This window comes from Lycorma delicatula, chromosome 5, assembly GCF_047948215.1.
Source record: "Lycorma delicatula isolate Av1 chromosome 5, ASM4794821v1, whole genome shotgun sequence".
NCBI classification, from domain to species: domain Eukaryota; kingdom Metazoa; phylum Arthropoda; class Insecta; order Hemiptera; family Fulgoridae; genus Lycorma; species Lycorma delicatula.
In genome coordinates this window covers 170,856,730-170,876,676 of record NC_134459.1, presented here as the reverse complement: position 1 = coordinate 170,876,676, position 19,947 = coordinate 170,856,730, and the positions used below count along the sequence as shown (strand labels likewise).

Genomic DNA, 19,947 nt, shown 5'->3' with positions numbered 1-19,947 from the left:
ACACTTCCTATCTCTTAGTAGTAGATATTTATTTTCTGATACTGATAGAGTTTGGTCTTATTCTTGTTTATGTATAGCAATGATATAAAAATAATAATGCTTGGCTTAAAACTGCACACAATTCATTTCACATATAACAGAATAATTCATTATATGTAATTATATAATGTATACTGGTCATAAAGCTCATGTGTGTTTTCTTAGTAAGTAAAAATTCTCAATTGATTTATTGAATGATTGAATAAGCCAATCTCTAGTGTTGTATCACACCTATATAATGTATAACACATTGAAACTAAGTGAGTACATATCCTGGTGTTGTATGCACTCTGAATTAATGATAATACTCTGGTACTGCATGCACTTTAAAAAAATGATAAATAGTTTAATTAAATAATTTAAATTTAAATGAAACATGGGACACATTCCGCATACATAAATCAGGAAGATCCATACAGAATTGTAAGGAAACATATAAAAAGCATGACAAAAGAATTGATCAGAGTTTCAACCTCTGCTCACCATGACAAATAATTGAGCGCCATGGTCTATTGCACAAGAAGAGAATCTTCAGTAAGGAAACTCTAAAATTGGTAACTGACAAAACTGTTGAACTTGGGTTCTAGACCTCTGCCTGCCATGAATAAGAACAATTGGATAGACTGAATCACAGTACTATTTGCAAATGAGAAATCATCAATAAATTCATTATTGTAAGTACCTAAAATACCAAAAAAAATTACTTAGTAAAAAAGTATACACAAAAAACTTAGAAAGATGAATGATTAAAAAAAAACCCATCCCCCAACAACCCCCTCCCATTGTAACTCCTACTAGCTCATGATATGAATATGTAATAATTATGGTGGAAAGTATAGTTAAGAAGGGTTCATTTCAAAATGGGTGGGTCTTTTGTTAATATTCGATTATTATTCAGAATGATCATAAATTATTCATGTGTCTTAGGTGTTAATAAAAAAGAACAAAGCAGCTTTGCTTACATGCAGGTTTTATTGCTGAATAGGGCATTAAACAGTTTTGTTTACAACACTTACTTAACTTCAAGTAACTTCCACATGAGCACCTTTTCTGGTGGGTAAAATGTCCAGACTATATTTAATTTCACACCACACATTACAAAGAATATCTAGAGTTATTCTACAATTACACCTTCGATTCTTCTTTTTAGTTCATTGATGTTGACAGTCTTCATTGCATACAACAGTTTTTGACAAACCCACATAGAAAGAAATCGAGTGACATAATGTCAGGAGATTGAGGCAGGCAGGAAATTGGTTCATCATAACCAATCCAACATTAAGAAAATTGTTCATGTCAGTAGTTCCAACATGTAAACTCCAGTGTGGTGGTGCGCGCACCATCTTGTTGAAAATAAACATTGGGTTGTCAATGTTCAATTTGTGGTGCTGCATAGTCCTGTAACATGTCTGGAAAAATAGCGCTAATAACCATTGGCTCGGTGAAGCAGAATGGCCCAATCACTTTATAAGCAGTCAACACACCAACTGTTAATTTTCAAGATATCCTGTTGTGTTTGTCAAATATGATTCTCGTTATCCCAAATGTGACAATTATGACAGTTAAAATGACCAAAAACATGAAATATAGCTTTGTCAGAGAAGATTGCTTTTTAAAAAATGAAATAGCTTCGTTCACTTTATCAAAAATGTTCATGGCAAAATTATAACGGCACGGGTTATCATAATCTTCAATTGCATGCTCTGACTGAATTTTGTATGCTTGAAGTTTTAGGTGATTATATAGAACCTTCAGATTGACAGCGGTCATGCTATTCCCGGTTCTAAATTCACACTAAGAGTTGATTTACCCAAGCTTCTCTTAATCGATCTACAACTCCCTTGGAGACGGGAGGTCTGCCAGCACCTTTTTGTGTACCAGTAACATTTTACCTTTTTAAGGAGGATCCCAGCTGTATCCTAAACTAAAACGAATTCAAAACATCTGTTTTCATAATACCATAGTACGCACATTACTTTTCTCCTGAACGGTAGACAATGCTCAACTGATGATCCCCCCTGTTGTTATCATGCCGGCGTGTTCATTCAAGGTAACTCATTTATTAACTCTAGTACCTATACTAATGTTTGATAAAATCAATGCGCAATACACACTGCTCTGTTTATTTTTATTAACCCCCTAAAATGCGCTGAATAATTTATGTTCACCCTGTACTTTAGCTATCAGTCAGGTTATTAAATGCCTATCTTGGGAACCAGGATCTTTACTCTACCTCCATAAAGAGAACCGGTAGAAAACTGATCAAAATCATTCACATAAACATTTTATTCTTAATGTAATATTAAAGTAATCAATTACAATTTTTGTAACAATTCCATTACTCAAATAATAATAATGTATAACCTTCTTACGTAATTTAAATCAAATAAATCATCTGTATATTTGTATGAAAGTGTTTGTGTGTATATATACATACACACAATACACATACATATATATACATACACACTGATTTAATACACAAATTATCCAGTTTAATCTATTTATTATTTAAATTATACATTAAAAAATTGAATAATAAAACAAAAATAACAATAATAAAAAATTATTTCCAAAGTTTTTTTATTGACATATTTTTTTCTGAATCCTTCTGCATTACTTTAGCTACTGCCATTTCAAAATCTTCTTGAGTTACATGCACTCTACGTTCTCGTAACGCATACATACCAGCTTCAGTACATTCACCCTATTAATAACAAAAATATACAAAATTAAACAAAGTTCAATTAGAGTAATACATATATTTTTTTTTGTGGGAGAAGAGTATCACAAAAATAAATACAGAAAAATCCAATTTTATATATTACCTACATATATAGGATTACTTAATCAATTATGTTTAGGATCATATAGAATTAGGTATAAATGTGTTGAATGTATGTTTAGGATTTTTATGTTAATATGTTTAGTAACTTGAATGAATGAAAAAAATCTACATAAATTTTGATGAATACGTAAAATAAAAAAATATACATATATTTTGTATTTATATATATTTTTTCTGTATATGTAAAATACACATAGTAAAACCTCCCCCTCCCAAAACGGAATCTGACGGGACCGAGTAAGAATTCTGTTTTGAAGAGGTTTCAATCTCGCAGAGTTTAAATCGAGCTAATTTATCGTGAGGTCTTGTGTTATGAATTATACAAATGTAAAATGAAGTTAGACAACTCACAGCACAGAATCGAAAGAATTGTTGTAACACAACCCAATAATTGAAAATGGGCTTTGTCACCTAACAGCACAATTGAGTTCACTGGAACATTTTCCAGAATATCTGGCAAGAAGCATTACGGTTAATCCAGCTGTATTCATTTAAATGCTGCATGATCATCTTTTTGTAAACATGAAATTGTAAGTCATTGTGAAAAATTCTACTTATAGTATGATCAGAAATTTGTTAACGGAGCAGCGTGTTTAAGAGCTGGAGATTGAATAACTGCTTCAATATTTTTGGGTGTTTGAACACTTCATGGCCTACCTGGAGGTTTCTTCTTCAAAGCTGAACAGATAGCTCTAAAATTGGACACCCATAATTGAATTATCTTCTTATTGAGTTCCGTGACATGTAATAATCACTACGTTGATAACAGAATCAACATTAAAATTTTTTTTTTGTCTTAAGCCATTTGACTGGTTTGATTCAACCTTGTTTGTTTCATTCCTTAACTAGTGCCAGTCATTTCATTTTGGTATACCCCCTACATCCTACATCCCTGACACATATTCCAAATGTTGCCTGCCTGCACAATTTTTCCCATCTACCTGTCCCTCCAATATCAAAGTGACTATTTCAGGATGCCTTAAGATGTGGCCTTATAAGTCTGTCTTTTCTTTTAGCTATATTTTTCCAAATGTACTTTCTTCATTGATTTGCCGCAAAAGCTCTTCATTTGTCACTTTACCCACCCATCTGATTTTTAACGTTCTCTATGTTCACCACATTTCAAAAAAATGCTTTCTTGATGTTTAAATTAATTTTTTACGTAAACAAATTATATTTCTGACTGAAAGCTTATTTCACCTGTACTATTCAGCATTTTATATCACTCCTGCTTCATCCATCTTTAGTAATTCTACTTCACAAATAACAAAACTGTTTTACTTCCATAGTCTTTACTCATCCTATTTTTATATTCAGCAGTCCATCTACTTTATTTCTACTACATTTCACTACTTTTGTTTTGTTCTGGCATAAACAACTCTCGGCTAGCATTACTATATCATCAGCAAATCGTAGCATTTTTATCTTTTCACCTTTCACTGTTACTCCAGATCTATACTGTTCTTTAACACCATTAACTGCTAGTTTTATGTAAATATTTAAAATTAACGGTGGTAAGGAACATTCTTGTCTGACTCCCTTTTTTATTATTGCTTCTTTCTTATGCTCTTTGATAATTACTGTTGCAGTTTGGTTCCTGTAAATGTTAGTGATTGTTCTTGTAGCTCTATACTTGAACCCTACATTTTTTAAAATTTTATCCCAGTCTATGTTATCAAATGCCTTTTCTAAGTCAATAAATGCCATCTATATCGGTTTTTTATTCTTTAATCTTCCTTCTACTATTAATCTGAATGCTAAAGTTACTTCCCTTGTCCCTATACTTTTTCTGAAACCAAATTGGTCTTCTTAGCTTAACTACTCATGCATCAAAAGTGTTAACTACAATTCTTACTGAAGAATTGACAGGAGAATGGAGAAGTGTTAGAAACACTTCTCCACTTCAAACATTTCTCTTTTCCATAACTACAATTCTAGTTAACATTTTTCATGCATGAGTAGTCAAGCTAATTGTCCTATTCTTCAAATTTTCTTCTCCTGCTTTCTTTAGCATCATGACAATACACTTTTTGAAGTCTGACAAAACTTCTCCAGTTTTGTAACTATTACACACCATTTTTAAAATACGTTAACTGAAATGGCAAGACATCTGCTACAAAATGGGATCCCAACTCCATAACATGCACTATTAGCACTCCACCAGCAGTAGTGGGAAATGAAAGTTACTTCACTGTATAAAATTTAAAAAAAACCACAGTGAAAGTAACTTTTACATTATGGATAAACAATTGATATTTTGAAAATATGTTCTGCCTGTTTTAATAAATCCTGAAAAAAACAAAAACGAAACATACCTTAACTTCAGCACCAGATGCACCAGGCATTAGTTCAGCAATTTTACGTAAATTGATACCACGTGTTAAATTCATTTTGCGAGAGTGGATACGTAAAATATCAAGACGAGCTTCTTCATTTGGTGGAGGAAATTCTATTTTACGATCAATACGACCTGGTCGCAACAAAGCTGGATCTAATATGTCGATACGATTTGTAGCCATTATAACCTGAAAAAATTACAAAAAATATAATTCAACATCAAATTATTTCCTGTTATTTTTAGACCTAATTGAGTTGTAAATTCTAAATCTCCAATATTCCACAACTAATCTTATAAAAAACACCAAGACAGTCCTAAAGAACTCTGTAACTACTCTGTACCACATATTCTGTAACCACATGTTCTCGGATTGTTGATATCTCGTTTAGTTTTTGTGTTATTGTTATTTGAGTGCAAGTGTTAGTGATTTTTGTAATGCGGGATTTTTTGATGACTGAACTTTGTCTCTCAATGTTGTAGTCTTAAACCCAGCTATCGTTTCCCATTATGATCGATCCTTTGCATGAATGTTTCATTGTCATCGGCTTGTTCAAGAAGTTGCCGACAAACATCCACTCGATGTTCTTTCTGCTGTTCGGTCAACAAACAAGGAACAAACTTTGCTGCGACTAGATGTACGCTCAATTTTTTCAGTTAAAATGTCACGGCATGATACGATTGAGATGCGAATCTCTTCTGCAAGTTCTCTTGACAGTCGAACTGATTTTCTGAACGTGTGTCATCAGTTGAAGTAGAGAGCCTTCTTGGTCAAGAGTCATAGTCAATCGATTGACGACCACTTTTAAACCATTAAAAACCATCCATAACATCGCATATGACAAAGAATCTCATAAGCTTGTTTCAAAAGTTGAATCATTTCTGTAAAAGTTTTCTCCAGTTCACGCAAAATTTTATGTTGTTCCTGAAAATCGCACATTATAAAAATTGCTACTAGCACTTCAACATGATGCACTCAAATAACAATAACAAAAAACTAAACAAGATATCAACACTCTAAGAACATGTGGTTACAGAGCATAAGGTTATGGAGAACACAGTGCTGCCAACCGTATCTCAATAAATATCTCTGTTGGCATGTGGCATGTAATTAAAAATGTTCGGTTATTCTCTGAACAGACCTCATACACATAATTATTTTTTTGAAATAATTATCTTAAGATTCATTTTATTTCTCTGTACTGTTACATATAAACATATATATAAAATTTTGGGTTTTATATTTTTCATCATTATAGACATTAATAAAATTTTCAATAATACTATTAGTGTAAGAGTATTTTATATAGATATTATTAACGCTGTGTGATTTATTTGTAGGTTTCTACGTTTAGATTTTAAATTTTGTTTTTTATAAATATTATCAAAGATACAAAGAATATTATATACAACGATAATAAATCACGAGTCCAGGATAATTAAATAAATTATAATTTTTTGGGGGTTAAGAAAAAATTTATCATATCTCAAAAACTTATGCATGGAAATGTGGAATGAAAGTTTTGTAGCACGTGAAAAATGTCATGCCTGATCAAAACCCAGGACCTTCAGGATAAAAGAATGAGACACCACCACTCTGTCACAGATAACTGAAAGCTTCGTAAATTACAAATCACATCAACACTCTTTTAACTAATAAAATTAAAAATAGCATTATTTTTATACCTTAATATTCTTAGTCGCTTCGAAACCATCCAACTGATTCAACAATTCCAACATAGTACGCTGAACTTCAGAATCGCTTCCGCTAGCAGACTCAGTTCTCGATGAACCGATCGAATCTATTTAATCCATAAAGATAATATATGGTGCATGTTCTCTATTTGATAAATAACAAAAAAAAAAGAATTAATAAATTTTTAAATTAACAACTATGGCGTTGAGGGAATGCAATCATTAGACATGTGGTCACATTCAAATAGGTTTTAATTAATCCTTTTATACCTTCTCATTTACATACACAAGGCATATTTAAGTAACATGTTTCCTTTCATTACAAAGCAATTCTGCACAACACTTTAATACTTAAATAATAATTTTATTTCCAAAGAGACTGTATATAATGGCAGTAAATAATGATAAGGGATTGTTGAAGCATTGTACTGAAAAGAAAAAAAAAATCAAACCAAGATGGGCATAAAACACCATGAAAAAGAAGAAGAAAATAGAGAATTGACGGTTAACATTCTAAGTAAAATATATTATCATTTAATAGCACAGCACCATAAATGTTATTTCTGCATTACTATAAATATGATTGTTTTATCATTAGAAATGCCTACTCGACATAAAACTGCTCAAAGATAGAAAAACGGGTAAAATATTCATTAAGAGCAATATAAATATTTGACACTTCATCAAATTGAACGATTTTCTTTTAACACAACTTTTCATTTTATACACAACGGGTATAAGTTCGTGCAGAGTCACCAGATGGTGCTTTTCATAGTCATCAGTAAGGTCATTCATAGTTTTCTTCATCTCTGTTATGAGTATACATAAGTTTCAGTAAGATACATTCGTAACTTAGCAGTCATTTAATTTGATTAAATAATGCGATTTGTGAAAAATAAACAACAAAGAATTTTATGTGATCAAACATTACTTTCTGAAAGAGAAAGCCACTTCACAAAATAAAGCAAAACAAGTAAATATTATGCTGGTTGGGTTTGTAGACTACAACAGGTTATAAGCGGTTAATTATTTTTAAGTTGGCCAAATGAGCATAAATGGTGCTGAGTATTCTGAACGGTCTGTTGAGATTAACAAGTACAAAGAATAATGAAAAAAATTTTGCATCATAATGCCAGGCTGTATACAACAAATCAGAAAATATATTGAAATTAAAGGCGGCTATATAGAAAAGTAATAAATAAATGTAGTTCTTATAAGTACGTTTCTTCATATTTTTCAGTTTTGTTTTTTATCTCAGGAGACCTTAGTTTAACAACATGCCTTATAATAAGAATAACATTATATAATAGCTTACCTTGCCATTACGAATAATTCTCTGACCATACGTGAACCCTCTCCAATAAATTTTTGTACCAATTCAGAACCAGAAACTCTGATAAATGTACACTCAGTATGATGTGCAACAGCTTTTGCTATAAGTTTTACCTATATAAATGCATAAACAAATAAATACGGGGAAAAAAAATATATTCATAACACACACAAGAATCATTTTTAAAATAAGAACGGTTTACATACATTAACAAAAGCTGACACTTAGGAATGTAAACTTGCGATTAAAATGTCTTAAAATTACATCCAATAGTCATTTAATTACAACTTAGATGCATTAGACAATATTATTCAGTAGAATTTATTAAATATGTCAACTGATCATCAATCCTACAGATTGCAAGACATGATCGATGACTTGTTTTTTAAATGCAAAACCAAAAGCATGATAAACAAAGTAAAATGTATGGATAAACTGTTCATGATGAAACAAGATTTAATACTCGGCTATCATTACCAAAGAGTTGAAAACTGTTGTCGATATATACATTAGAAAAAAATATTTAATAATACAGGATACATATTTGAAGAAACTGATGAATTTTCCCTAAATCTTTCCATTTTGATAAACACAACTGTTAAAGGTATAGCTTGCTTACTAAGAAGATGCTAGATCCTCACATTATTTGAAGTACACCAGAAAAACTGCAAATGTTTTGACAAGTGACAATCCTTTGAGGTGCAATGTGATTTCATCTTTTCTTGAAATAAAAATCATTTTTAAATTGAAAACACATAAATACTCATAGTGACATTTATCAAATTTTTCAGCTTCTTTCTTGTTTCTTTTTCCTGTTTAGCCTCTGCTAACTACCGTTAAGATAATTTTTCAGAGGATGATATGTATGAGTGTAAATGAAGTGTAGTCTTGTACATTCTCAGTTCGACCATTCCTGAGATGTATGGTTAATTGAAACCCAACCACCAAAGAACACCGGTATCCATGATCTAGTATTCAAATCCGTGTAAAAATAACTGGCTTTACTAGGATTTGAACACTGGAACTCTCGACTTCCAAATCCGCTGATTTGGGAAGACGTGTTCAAATGTTTCAGCTTGGAAATCGTCAAGCTTTCTGTCCTAATCTCAACGGAGATTATAATACTGAAAGATTATTTTAAGTTTTTTCATAGTAAAAAAGGAAAGATTTTGAGTTACAATAGTCATCAGTTTATAATAAAATGATTCTTATTTTTAAAAATGCCAGCAATAAATCGCATAATGTTTCTGGGCTATGTCGGTCAAGTTATTAAATTCATTTTTTCAATTCGATCATTTTAAGCTCTATTTGTTGTATCTTTCTGATAGAATAATTCTTTTTTATTGAAAAACAATAACCAATATTATGAATCTTTTTTTACAAATTTTTATGAAAAAAATGTTTATTTCTAATTTTATGAAACACAAAAAAATAATTACAAAATACTGATTACTTCTATACTCGATAAATAAAAAATTATTCTTTGATTATATGTAAATCTTCAAATTTTAATTACTGAAACCAAGAAGCTCAATAAAATAATGGGATAACAAAAATTTTTAATATTAATAAATTAGAACTACACTTTCAAAAAATATGTTTTTGCCTTATATAAAAATTTGGGAACTCATGCATCAGGAGACTTTTTAATGATTAAAATATTCGCTAAATTGATTTTAAATAAATTATAATAAAATTAAAAAAATAAACTGTTCATTTTTATTTTTAATTTGGTAGCTCCCCATCAGTCAGGGGAGAGATATTAAGTTATTTTAGTAACATAGCTGTTTAACAAAATACATTTTAAATATTAAAATTTGAAATTGTGAAAAAGCTTTTTCTTTCATTTTGAGGCTCCTATACTCAAGGGGAACCATTCAGGTAAAATAAATTTGACAGAAAAGCCTTAAGTAGTGAAAATAAGTTTAAAAAATTCAATGGTAGAATCATAGTTCTAAATAAATGAAGTTGTAATATTCTAAGAGGAGAGTAAAAATTTTTGCCCAATTTTTTTTTTTTCAGGAAATACTAAAGAGTAAAGTCTATCAAGAAAAATTTTAATTTAAAATAAACCTTAATTTTTTTTTAAAATTAAACATTTGTTACTTCAGACCACTGAAGTAGAATGAGTAAAAAATATTTAAATAGTAGTCTGAAGACCTATTTAAATCAGCTGATTTCGAAGTCGAGAGTTCTAAGGTTCAAATCCTAGTAAAAGCAGTTACTTTTATACGGATTTGAATACTAGATTGTGGATACTGCTGTTCTTTGGTGGTTGGGTTTCAATTAAGCAGGAATGGTCGACCTGAGACTGTACAAGACTGCACTTCATTTACGTTCATACATATCATCCCCATTCATCCTCTGAAGTAATACGTTATGGTGGTTCTGGAGACAAAACAGATAGAAGTAATATTTAAAGTAGTAGTCTGAAGACCTATTGATGAAGAAAATATATACACAAAATCAGTCATTAACTCCTTTTTTGAAGCAAGATATAGATATAGATAAAAAAATTAAAATGTATAAAGTCATTTTTTGGGAAGGAGTGAAAATACTAAGAAATCTTTGGTTATTTCTGATTCAATAAAAAACTGTTCTAAGAAAATATTTTCTCTAAGTGCCCAATAATAGAGATTTGAAATTTTATTTTGGCCAAACATCCCCACCCCTTTTTCTAAATTTAGAAAAATTTTTGGAACCTGTCTACCAAATTTGAAGAAAAATGATCGACATAGTCCAGAGCTATAAGATCAAATACAGGACAACATTCATGCATAAGCACAAACATTCTTTTGGCAAAAATAGATTTTTTAGACTTGAGAGCACTGGAATAAATTTTTTTCTGAGATTATTTACAATTTATTTAAATCTACATTTTTTTTGTTAAAACAATCTTTTAATATCTCCTTAAGGCACAAAAGTTAAACAAATATAAACTTCTTTACATACTTTTTTAACTTTATCGACATACTTTCCCATTATTTTTTAGCTGCTTATTAGCTTATTAATTAGCTGCTCTACAGTAACACAACATATAGCTACAGATGCGAGAGTAATTTTTTTTTTAGCCTCCGGTACCTCCATTAGGTATCGCTTCAGAGGATGAGATGAAATGACAATTTTGTAGCGTGTGAAAGTGTCTGACCGGGATTCAAACCTGGGACTGCCATATGAAAGGCTGAGATGGTTTCACTTGAGCCACGGAGGCCGGCGTAGCTAGGAAAGTAATAAGTGACTGATATATTCAATAACAAAAACTATTTTAGAAAAATTTTTAAAACAATATAATCTGCTTTTTTAATTAATATTCAGTGGTGCTTAATGGCCAAATCATATTTAAATATAAAATAAGTTGAAATAATTACGTAGACTTTTCTATTATTTAATAGCGGCTACTATATACTTTATAATGGCAATTATACATTTCATATTTTTATATCATTTACATTTATTTCTATTCCTCAATGAGGCTATATGACCCGATTACAATTCATTATCTCCTATCTCAGACAGGTGATTAATAAAACTATCTGTCCAAGGAAGAAGAGCTGAAAAAGAAGAATAGGAAGATGGTAAAGAAAGGGGACAATCAATCTGCAGAAGAGTTTCCTCTAATCAAGACAATTTTTACTAGGACAATGATTTTTAATATGTACAATAGAAATCTTATCGGGAATACCAGAGTATATAGAGTATATATAGAGTGATTATGAAGGAAAGGGAAATAATTAATTTGGATGCTGATTGCAGAGCTTGTAATAAGGAAAAAAGTCCATACAAATGTATGTTCGAAAATGCTTCATCAAGTAATGACTAGCAAAAAATTTTGCCCAGATTTCAGTTCTCCTGGTGAAATGAGTTCATACTGAAATTTTTAAGGCATTATATAAGGATAAACTTTATGATTTCTAATGTTTTCTGATCTGAAAAATAAAAAAAAGATCCTTAATATACGAGGTGTGATAAAAAAATACGGTAAATGAATTTTTATAGCGGCAACTGCCGACGCTATATCCATATGCTGTAATTTGTCCAACAGCGTGATCAACTGAGACAGGCAGGGACAAGTTGTAATACGTTCGAGGTTGCCAGTCAGCTGCCAGAGCCGCTAGAGTGAGGTTGTGTTTATCGTGTCTGTCGCCAACACGGATTTTGAACAACGCATTAACATTAAGCTGCAAAAGTGCCAAAGAAGCTCATGAAATGTTAGAATCGGTGTACGGCGATAATGTGGTAACTTAGAAGATGTGTACAAGTGGTATGACCGATTTAAAAACGGAAATGAGTCTGTTGAAGACGAGCAGTGTGCGGGACGTCCAGTTACCTCAAAAACAGCTGAAAATGTGCAAAAAGTGGAAACAATGGTCCGTTCAAACAGGCGAATGACTATTCGTGAGCTATCGGAAGACCTTAACATCTCGTAGATCCATAAAAGCGTTCAAAGCGAAACGACATACGAAGAAAGTGACCAGAAAAATGGACCAATGGCTTCCTTCTTCACCACGACAACGCGCCGTGTCACACCTCGCTTCTCATTCGCGAGTTTTTGGCCGAAAAAAGTGTTCCTGTCTGTCCACATCCGCCATACGCACCGGATTTAGCACCATGTGACTTTTGGCTATTCCCAAAAATTAAAACTGTGCTTAAAGGAAAACGTTTTGACACCATTGCTGACATTGAGAGGGCCACGACCGAGCAGCTGAAAGCCCTTCTGAAAGACGTCTTCCAGAAGTGCCTCCAGTCATGGAGTCAACGTTGGGATAAGTGCATTGCTAGCCAAGGACAGTACTTTGAAGGAGATTAAATTGAATTCTATGTAACCTTATTATTTTTTTTAATAAAAAATTATTCAACGTATTTTTTGATCACACCTTGTATCTTACATATTCTATATTAATCTTAATTAACTTGCATATCCTTAATATATCTCCTGTAGTTTTCATGATAACCAAAGTAAAACAGAAAAATTTGATGACAAAAACACATTTTTAAGGTTTAAAGTACAATAACTTTTGTAAATTTTATTATCAAAACTTGTAGAGGATTTAATTCTGAGAAAACTGATGTAATAAAGTCTATGAAAAACAAAAAAAAAATCACCTTTTATCATTAAAATCAAAACAGAATAAAACTTAACAGAAAAACATTATGAATCAGTAAAAATTATAAACAGCTGTGTTTTTAATACAATAAATTTAGACCTTTGAAAAATTAGGTTGGCAAACTAACTGAATGGTTCGAAATTAATATGAATACTACTCAATGTTATCATAACGCATTAATAATAAATGTTAGGTGGTTAGTAGTTTCTGACATAATATAATAATTTTGATTGTGTTTAATTATTTTTGAGAATCAAGTTATTTAGTATTGTTATATTTAAAACCTAAAAAAAAAAATTGTTTTTCATCACCAGATTTTTCTAATCTTATGTTGGAGATCATGAAAACTACAGGAAATACAGTTTTGAGACCTATTTTATTCAATTTTTCAGTTCAAAAACCATAAGAAACCATCTAGTTTACCCCCTTATATAATATCTTAGAAATTTCAGTATGACCTCATTTCACCATAGGGAGGGGGGAACTGAAATCCGGGAAAAATTTTTATAGCTGGTCGTAACTTGATAACAAACGTTTGTATCAACTTTTTTCCTCGCTTCAAGCTCTAGAATCAGTTTACAAATCATTCACCTTTCCTCCTGAATCATCCTGTATATCACATATTAATCCAAAGATAAAACGTACTATTAACTAAAATATAATGATATTTATTATTTAGTTACCTGTACCAGGAGGACCATATAATAATACACCTTTAGGTTGTGCAATACCAAGCACATCAAATAATTCTGGATGTTTAACTGGCAACTCAATAACCTCCTTGATTTCTTTAATCTGTTTATCAAGACCACCGACCATTTCATATGTTGAATCCGGAACTTTTTCTACCATCATCAATGAGACCAATGGATCAACCTAAAAAAAGTTTTTTTAATGTTTTTTGAGTTACAACAAAACAGTGACCCTCACAACACTATTACAATGTTGAGAATTGCATAACTTTCATTACTAACTAACAAGAGCAGGCAGAGACAGCTTTCAAGAGAGTTTATTGATGCTCTTTTCCAAGTGGGTAAAAGAGGCATATGTTGTTTCGACATCAAATTTCACAGTTTAATTCTACATTTTGGTCACTTGGGTCATCTCATGAATTTTTTGGGAACTATTATACTCAATTATTTTTTCACAATATCACTCTTTGATAACTGTGAGTTAAGAGTTGATTGTATCAGTCAATGTTTAACATTGCCTATCATAATAATTAGTTAATTTAAAACTACACGTGACTGTAATCTCATAGCTTTAGTTGGTTTGTTTTATATATATATATATACATTCGAAGAAACTTCCTAATAATGGACTCCTCATAATACCAGACGCTTTTAAATTCCCCGGTATTTTTATAGTGGTATTAACAGATAAAATACTTCTCAATAACAGACACGAACAATGAATTTACCTATAAAAACTGTTCAGTTTTGAAAAAGAGACAGCAGAACTAAAAAATTGTTAATTTCTCTTGTTTCATTTTATACTTAGTTTGACTAATTTGTTTACATATTGTGAATTGTATTGTTTCCCACTGAGCTGAAAAGAGCTGATCTTCCCATACAGCTGTTATATAGCTTATACAGATGTTTACAGTTAATATAGCTTCCCATACAGATGTTATGATTTCAATCAATTCATCATCCAGCATGATTTAACGTCAGTTACTGAAAGTGTATTGTACATTGCAAGTATACATTAAGTACATACATTTAGTGTACATTAAACACGTGTAATATTTTTGTTACGGTATACTATACTGTATTTTTTTTATTTTAGTACATTTTCTATGCATACATTTACTGTACGTTCAATTTTGTGTATTGTATAAAAATCATTACAACCAATGTTACTGCAAGTTAACACCTCTCAAAAATGTAAACACTTGACATTAAAATAAAAAGTAGCTGTTATAAATGTCTATAAAAAAAAACTCATGTGCGTGATATGGCTAAACGTTTTGATGTTGGAAAAACTAAGATAAGCGATATCTAAAAAGCAAACTTGATATCCTAAGTCTGAACTGAAAATCAGTTAAGCTAATGTGCATTTCCAAAAATGTCAGGTTGACAATTTGACTTACGACTGCTTTTGATACGTGAGATAGCCCTAAAAATTGCTAAAGAACTCTGCTACAATGAGTTTAGAGCATCGGAGGTTGTTAGATAAATTCTGAATCAGACAATGTTTCAATAATAAATGTTTGTGGTGAAGCTGGGGCTCTAGATAGGAATTTGGTGTCTGGGTGGAAGAAAAAGTTAAATGAAATATGCACGAGTTATAATGAAAGAAACATTTTTAATTGTGATGAGACTGATTTCTTTTCTGGGCTTTATCCAGTAAAACAAAGTGTTTGAAAGAGGAAAAATGTACAGGAGGAAAGAAATCAAAAGAAAGACAAACTTTTATGTTGGCTGTGAATATATCTGGTGAATTTGAAAAACCTTTAAAAATCGGTAAAGCTGCAAAACCATTATGTTTTAAGGGCGTAAACATAAATTCAGTGGAAACTGAACGATATTCAAAAAATCTTGGATGACTAGGAACATAATGATGGAACGGTTTTTAACGTCAACCACCTGATCAGGGGATCTATCAGAACTTTAAAATTTAGTACAGAAAAAAGGTGTTACGGGACTTATTGTCAACAATGAATGTAGTCATGGATGCTGATGAGCTTTCTAAAAGCATTACCGGAGCTGGAAGCAGTTTTATGGATTCGTGTTAGTGAGAAATTGTTTCATAAAAGCCAGTATTAAACCTCCACAAACTAACTTCAATTCTAACATTGAAAATCTTACTGAAACAAACAAAAATTGTGTGGAACAAAGTAAATTACAAGAACTTATTGAACCATTTGGAAACTACAGACTAGCCAATATTGATGACATGCTCAACAAAGAGGACATTATCAACTGACATCCGTGATCTTGTTGCTGCCTAAGAATTGATTACTTCCAAAATGAATGATGATGAACCTGGATTTACCACCATGTGTAACAAAGCTAGAGAAGAGGTTAGAAAATTAAAGCAATATTTTTTATGAAAAAGATTATCAGAAGACATTATTTTAATATCAAAAGTGCAGTCACTTATTGAAAAAAATACGTACCAGGACTTACTTTAAACTAAAATAGACAGCTATTTTAAACCATCTACGTATAAATAAATTGTATGTATTCATATTTGTTTTATTTTGATTTTTACATTATTTTTTTGTACATGTATTTTGATTAATATTTTTGTAGTGTATATCGTATTTTATTGTTTTATAGTACAGTAATTTTATTGGTTGATTATAGAAGTACAGTATTAGTTTTATTTTCAGAAAAACGATAAAAAAAAAAACTTGAAATTTTACACAGTTGGTTTAATTAGTAACTATTTAATTTATTTATTTAAAAAAAAATTTATTTCAATAAATATGCAATACTGTAGTTCTATTCAAAGTGTTGTTTTTTTCCGTACAATAATCAAACGTAATACTGTATTTAAAATTTTTGTGTACAGCAAACGTCTATATATAACAGACAGCTACTTGTTCCTGAGCCATGTATGATATTGGAAAGTTTTACGTGGCTGGTGTCTGACGTTTCCTTTATTCATAGCATTTACATTTTAGTCATTGAGATGGAGCCGTGGACGCTAGACCAACGCCTGTACGCGTATGACAGTTTTGTGCGAAATGACGAATCCGTAACTGCTGTTCAGCAAGATATCCGCCATCAGTTTAATATCCACTGTAATGAAAGTGTCCCTCCTCGTAACACAATATTGCGACGGGTAAACAACCTTCGAACAAGCAGTTCAATATTGAAGAAAAAGCCACCGGGTCCCCGACGAACTGCTAGCACTCTGGAGAACATCAAACGAGTAAGGGAAGCCATCGTCAGAAGCCCACGCCGCTCTATTCAGAGACATTCAGCAGCCCTTTAAATGAGCACAACTATGGTAAGACGAATTCTGCACACAGACCTGCATTTCCATCCTCACAAGATAGCCGTTGTGCAGCAGTTAGAGCAAGATTTCACACAGCGATTACAATTTTGTCAACAAACGCTTACTATTTTTGAAGAAAATGAAAATTTTTTATTGTTAATGAGTGACGAAGCCCGTTTTCATCTGAATGGCTTCGTCAACAAACAGAATTGCCGGTATCGGGCAGAAAGAAACCCACATCAGCTTCATGAGAGACCACTTCATAGCCCAAAGGTGACCGTCTGGTGTGCAATAGGAAAGGTCAGTGTTATTGGACCGTATTTTTTTGAAGAAAATGACGCTGCCGTAACTGTAACAGCCGATTGTTACGTTGCGATGTTGAATACGTTTTTCATCCCCGAATTACGAAACCGGGGAATCGATTTTCAAAATGTGTTTTCCAGCAGGATGGAGCTACAGCGCACACAGCGAGGGCGACGATGGCCGTTCTCCATAACTTGTTTCCGGGACGGATCGTTTCCAGATTTGGCGACATTCCTTGGCCCCCTCGGTCCCCCGACTTGAGTAGTTGTGATTTTTTTCTGTGGGGGTTTCTGAAATCGCGTGTTACGGCAATAAACTGCGTACATTGGAGGACCTAAAGATCGCAATTCATTGAGGCCAATTACCATGAAAAGCTACAACAATGTATTGCCCAAAATGGACATCACTTGCCGAACATAATTTTTCGTTCATGAGTAAGTAACAAATGCTTTGATTTAACAAGTGTTTCAGTACCAATAAAACTTTTTTAGTAAATATTCAATTTTTTATGATTATTTTAAAAACATCCAGTTCCCGTGAATGACCCTGTGTATATATATATATATATATATATATATATATATATATATATATATATATATATATATATATAGTTTAAATCTGTGTAAGTACAAGCTCATTATAAGGTTTGTGTAAATACTTCTTCACAAAAACTACTTTAAAATATCAAAAATAGTAAACATGATATTTTATTGTTTGAAATTTTGGTGAAAGAATATAAATATTTTGGATCAAGAAACTATTTTTTTTTTTTTAGTTTCTAGTTAAATTTTTCAATTAGGATTTTTAGTTAATCAATAGAATATGTTAATAATCATTTCCTGTTTACCTATTATTACCTACCATCACCTATTTAAGAAACAAGACTAGCCACATCTTGAAATATACCCACAAAGTTTATTACTCAGTTAAATGTGTTTAGAATAGAGTAGAATCTATTCTGTTTGCAGTATATTTTTAAAGTATGTGGAAAATATTCCTGCTTTCATTCTGAATAATTCTAAATGCTACACAAAAGGGATTGATGTAATCATTAATGTCAAACTTAATATCATCAAAGTTGTAAAACTCAATTTCATTAAAAATCTACTGCACATAAGAAATATTTTTCACTGTTCATCTACAAAACCGTACGCTGAATGTTAATCGATAAGAAAAAATACTGACCTTGTTCGGTAATATTTTATGCAGAGTATATGATTCATTTCGTAATGCGACTCTTGAATTAGGTGTAACATCGTTGATATCAATATTTTTATCGAGATCGACAACAAATTAACCTTCTGGATGTACTTTAACTAAAACCTTTTTCTTATCCATCAGTTTAACGACTTCGCCTACATAAGATCCTTGCTCTTGTAACAACTGTAATTCTTCACGTAACATACGTACTGAAACAAAAATTAATTTAATTTAAAATTTATAAAATAAGTTAAATGGAGTGGCTATCATATAAGAATGAGAAAAAACATGAGAAGTGAAAGTGTAATAGAACCAGTAAGTTACTACATTTGTTTATATGTCCTTTGTTTATGTTTCCTGGAACCGACTGAGGTTTTTCAAATGCTGGTGATAGCTATCATACTGGAGTAGCTATCATTTGAGACAGAAAAAATATGAAAAAACTTGGAGTAAGTGCAATAGAACCACTAAGTTACTATATTTAACATTAAGTCCTTTGTTACAGTATATTGTTTCCTGGAAGTGGCAGGTTTTTTCAATTGCAGGTAATATTATTGAACCATAATATTGATATACATAATGTGTTACTCTTGTATTATTCTGTACACATAAAGTGTTGATCGAAATACAATAATTTGGTGGGCAATAACATTTTGTGCATCACCAGAAGCCAATAAAATGAGTACTGTGAATGAACATCACACTGATTGACCGGATTCTGTGAATGATGATCAAAAAAAGGTGATGAATAAATAGATTCAAAATGACTCGTCACATCACACGCTAATGCAACTTTTTTTTCTCTTTTTCTGTTTAGCCTCCAGAACCACAGTAAAGTATTACTTCAGAGGATGATATATATGAATATAAATGAAGTGTAGTCCTGTACAGTCTCAGGTGGACCATTCCTGAAATTTGTGGTTAATTGAAACCCAACTACCAAAGAACACCGGTATCCACAATCTAGTATTCAAATATACATAAAAGTAAATACCTTTAATAGGATTTGAAACATAGAACTCCCAACTTCAAAATTAGCTGTTTTGCAATGACAAGTTTACCATTAGACCAACCCGATGGGTAGTAAAGCTACTTGGATAGGCATATCAACCAGATTGATTACAATAAAATCTGTTTG

The 19,947-nt window shown here is 31.4% G+C and overlaps 1 protein-coding gene across 1 annotated transcript; it reads right to left on the bottom strand.

Moving 5' to 3' along the window:
* Positions 1–2,384: 2,384 nt before the first annotated feature.
* On the bottom strand, positions 2,385–19,018 carry LOC142325592 (26S proteasome regulatory subunit 8-like). The gene is given in 6 exon segments (XM_075367527.1): positions 2,385–2,746; positions 5,203–5,412; positions 6,909–7,062; positions 8,233–8,361; positions 14,035–14,231; positions 18,795–19,018. Coding segments are annotated over 6 exon segments (1,050 nt in total). The 5' UTR covers positions 19,014–19,018; the 3' UTR covers positions 2,385–2,605.
* Between the last annotated feature and the right edge of the window lie 929 nt (positions 19,019–19,947).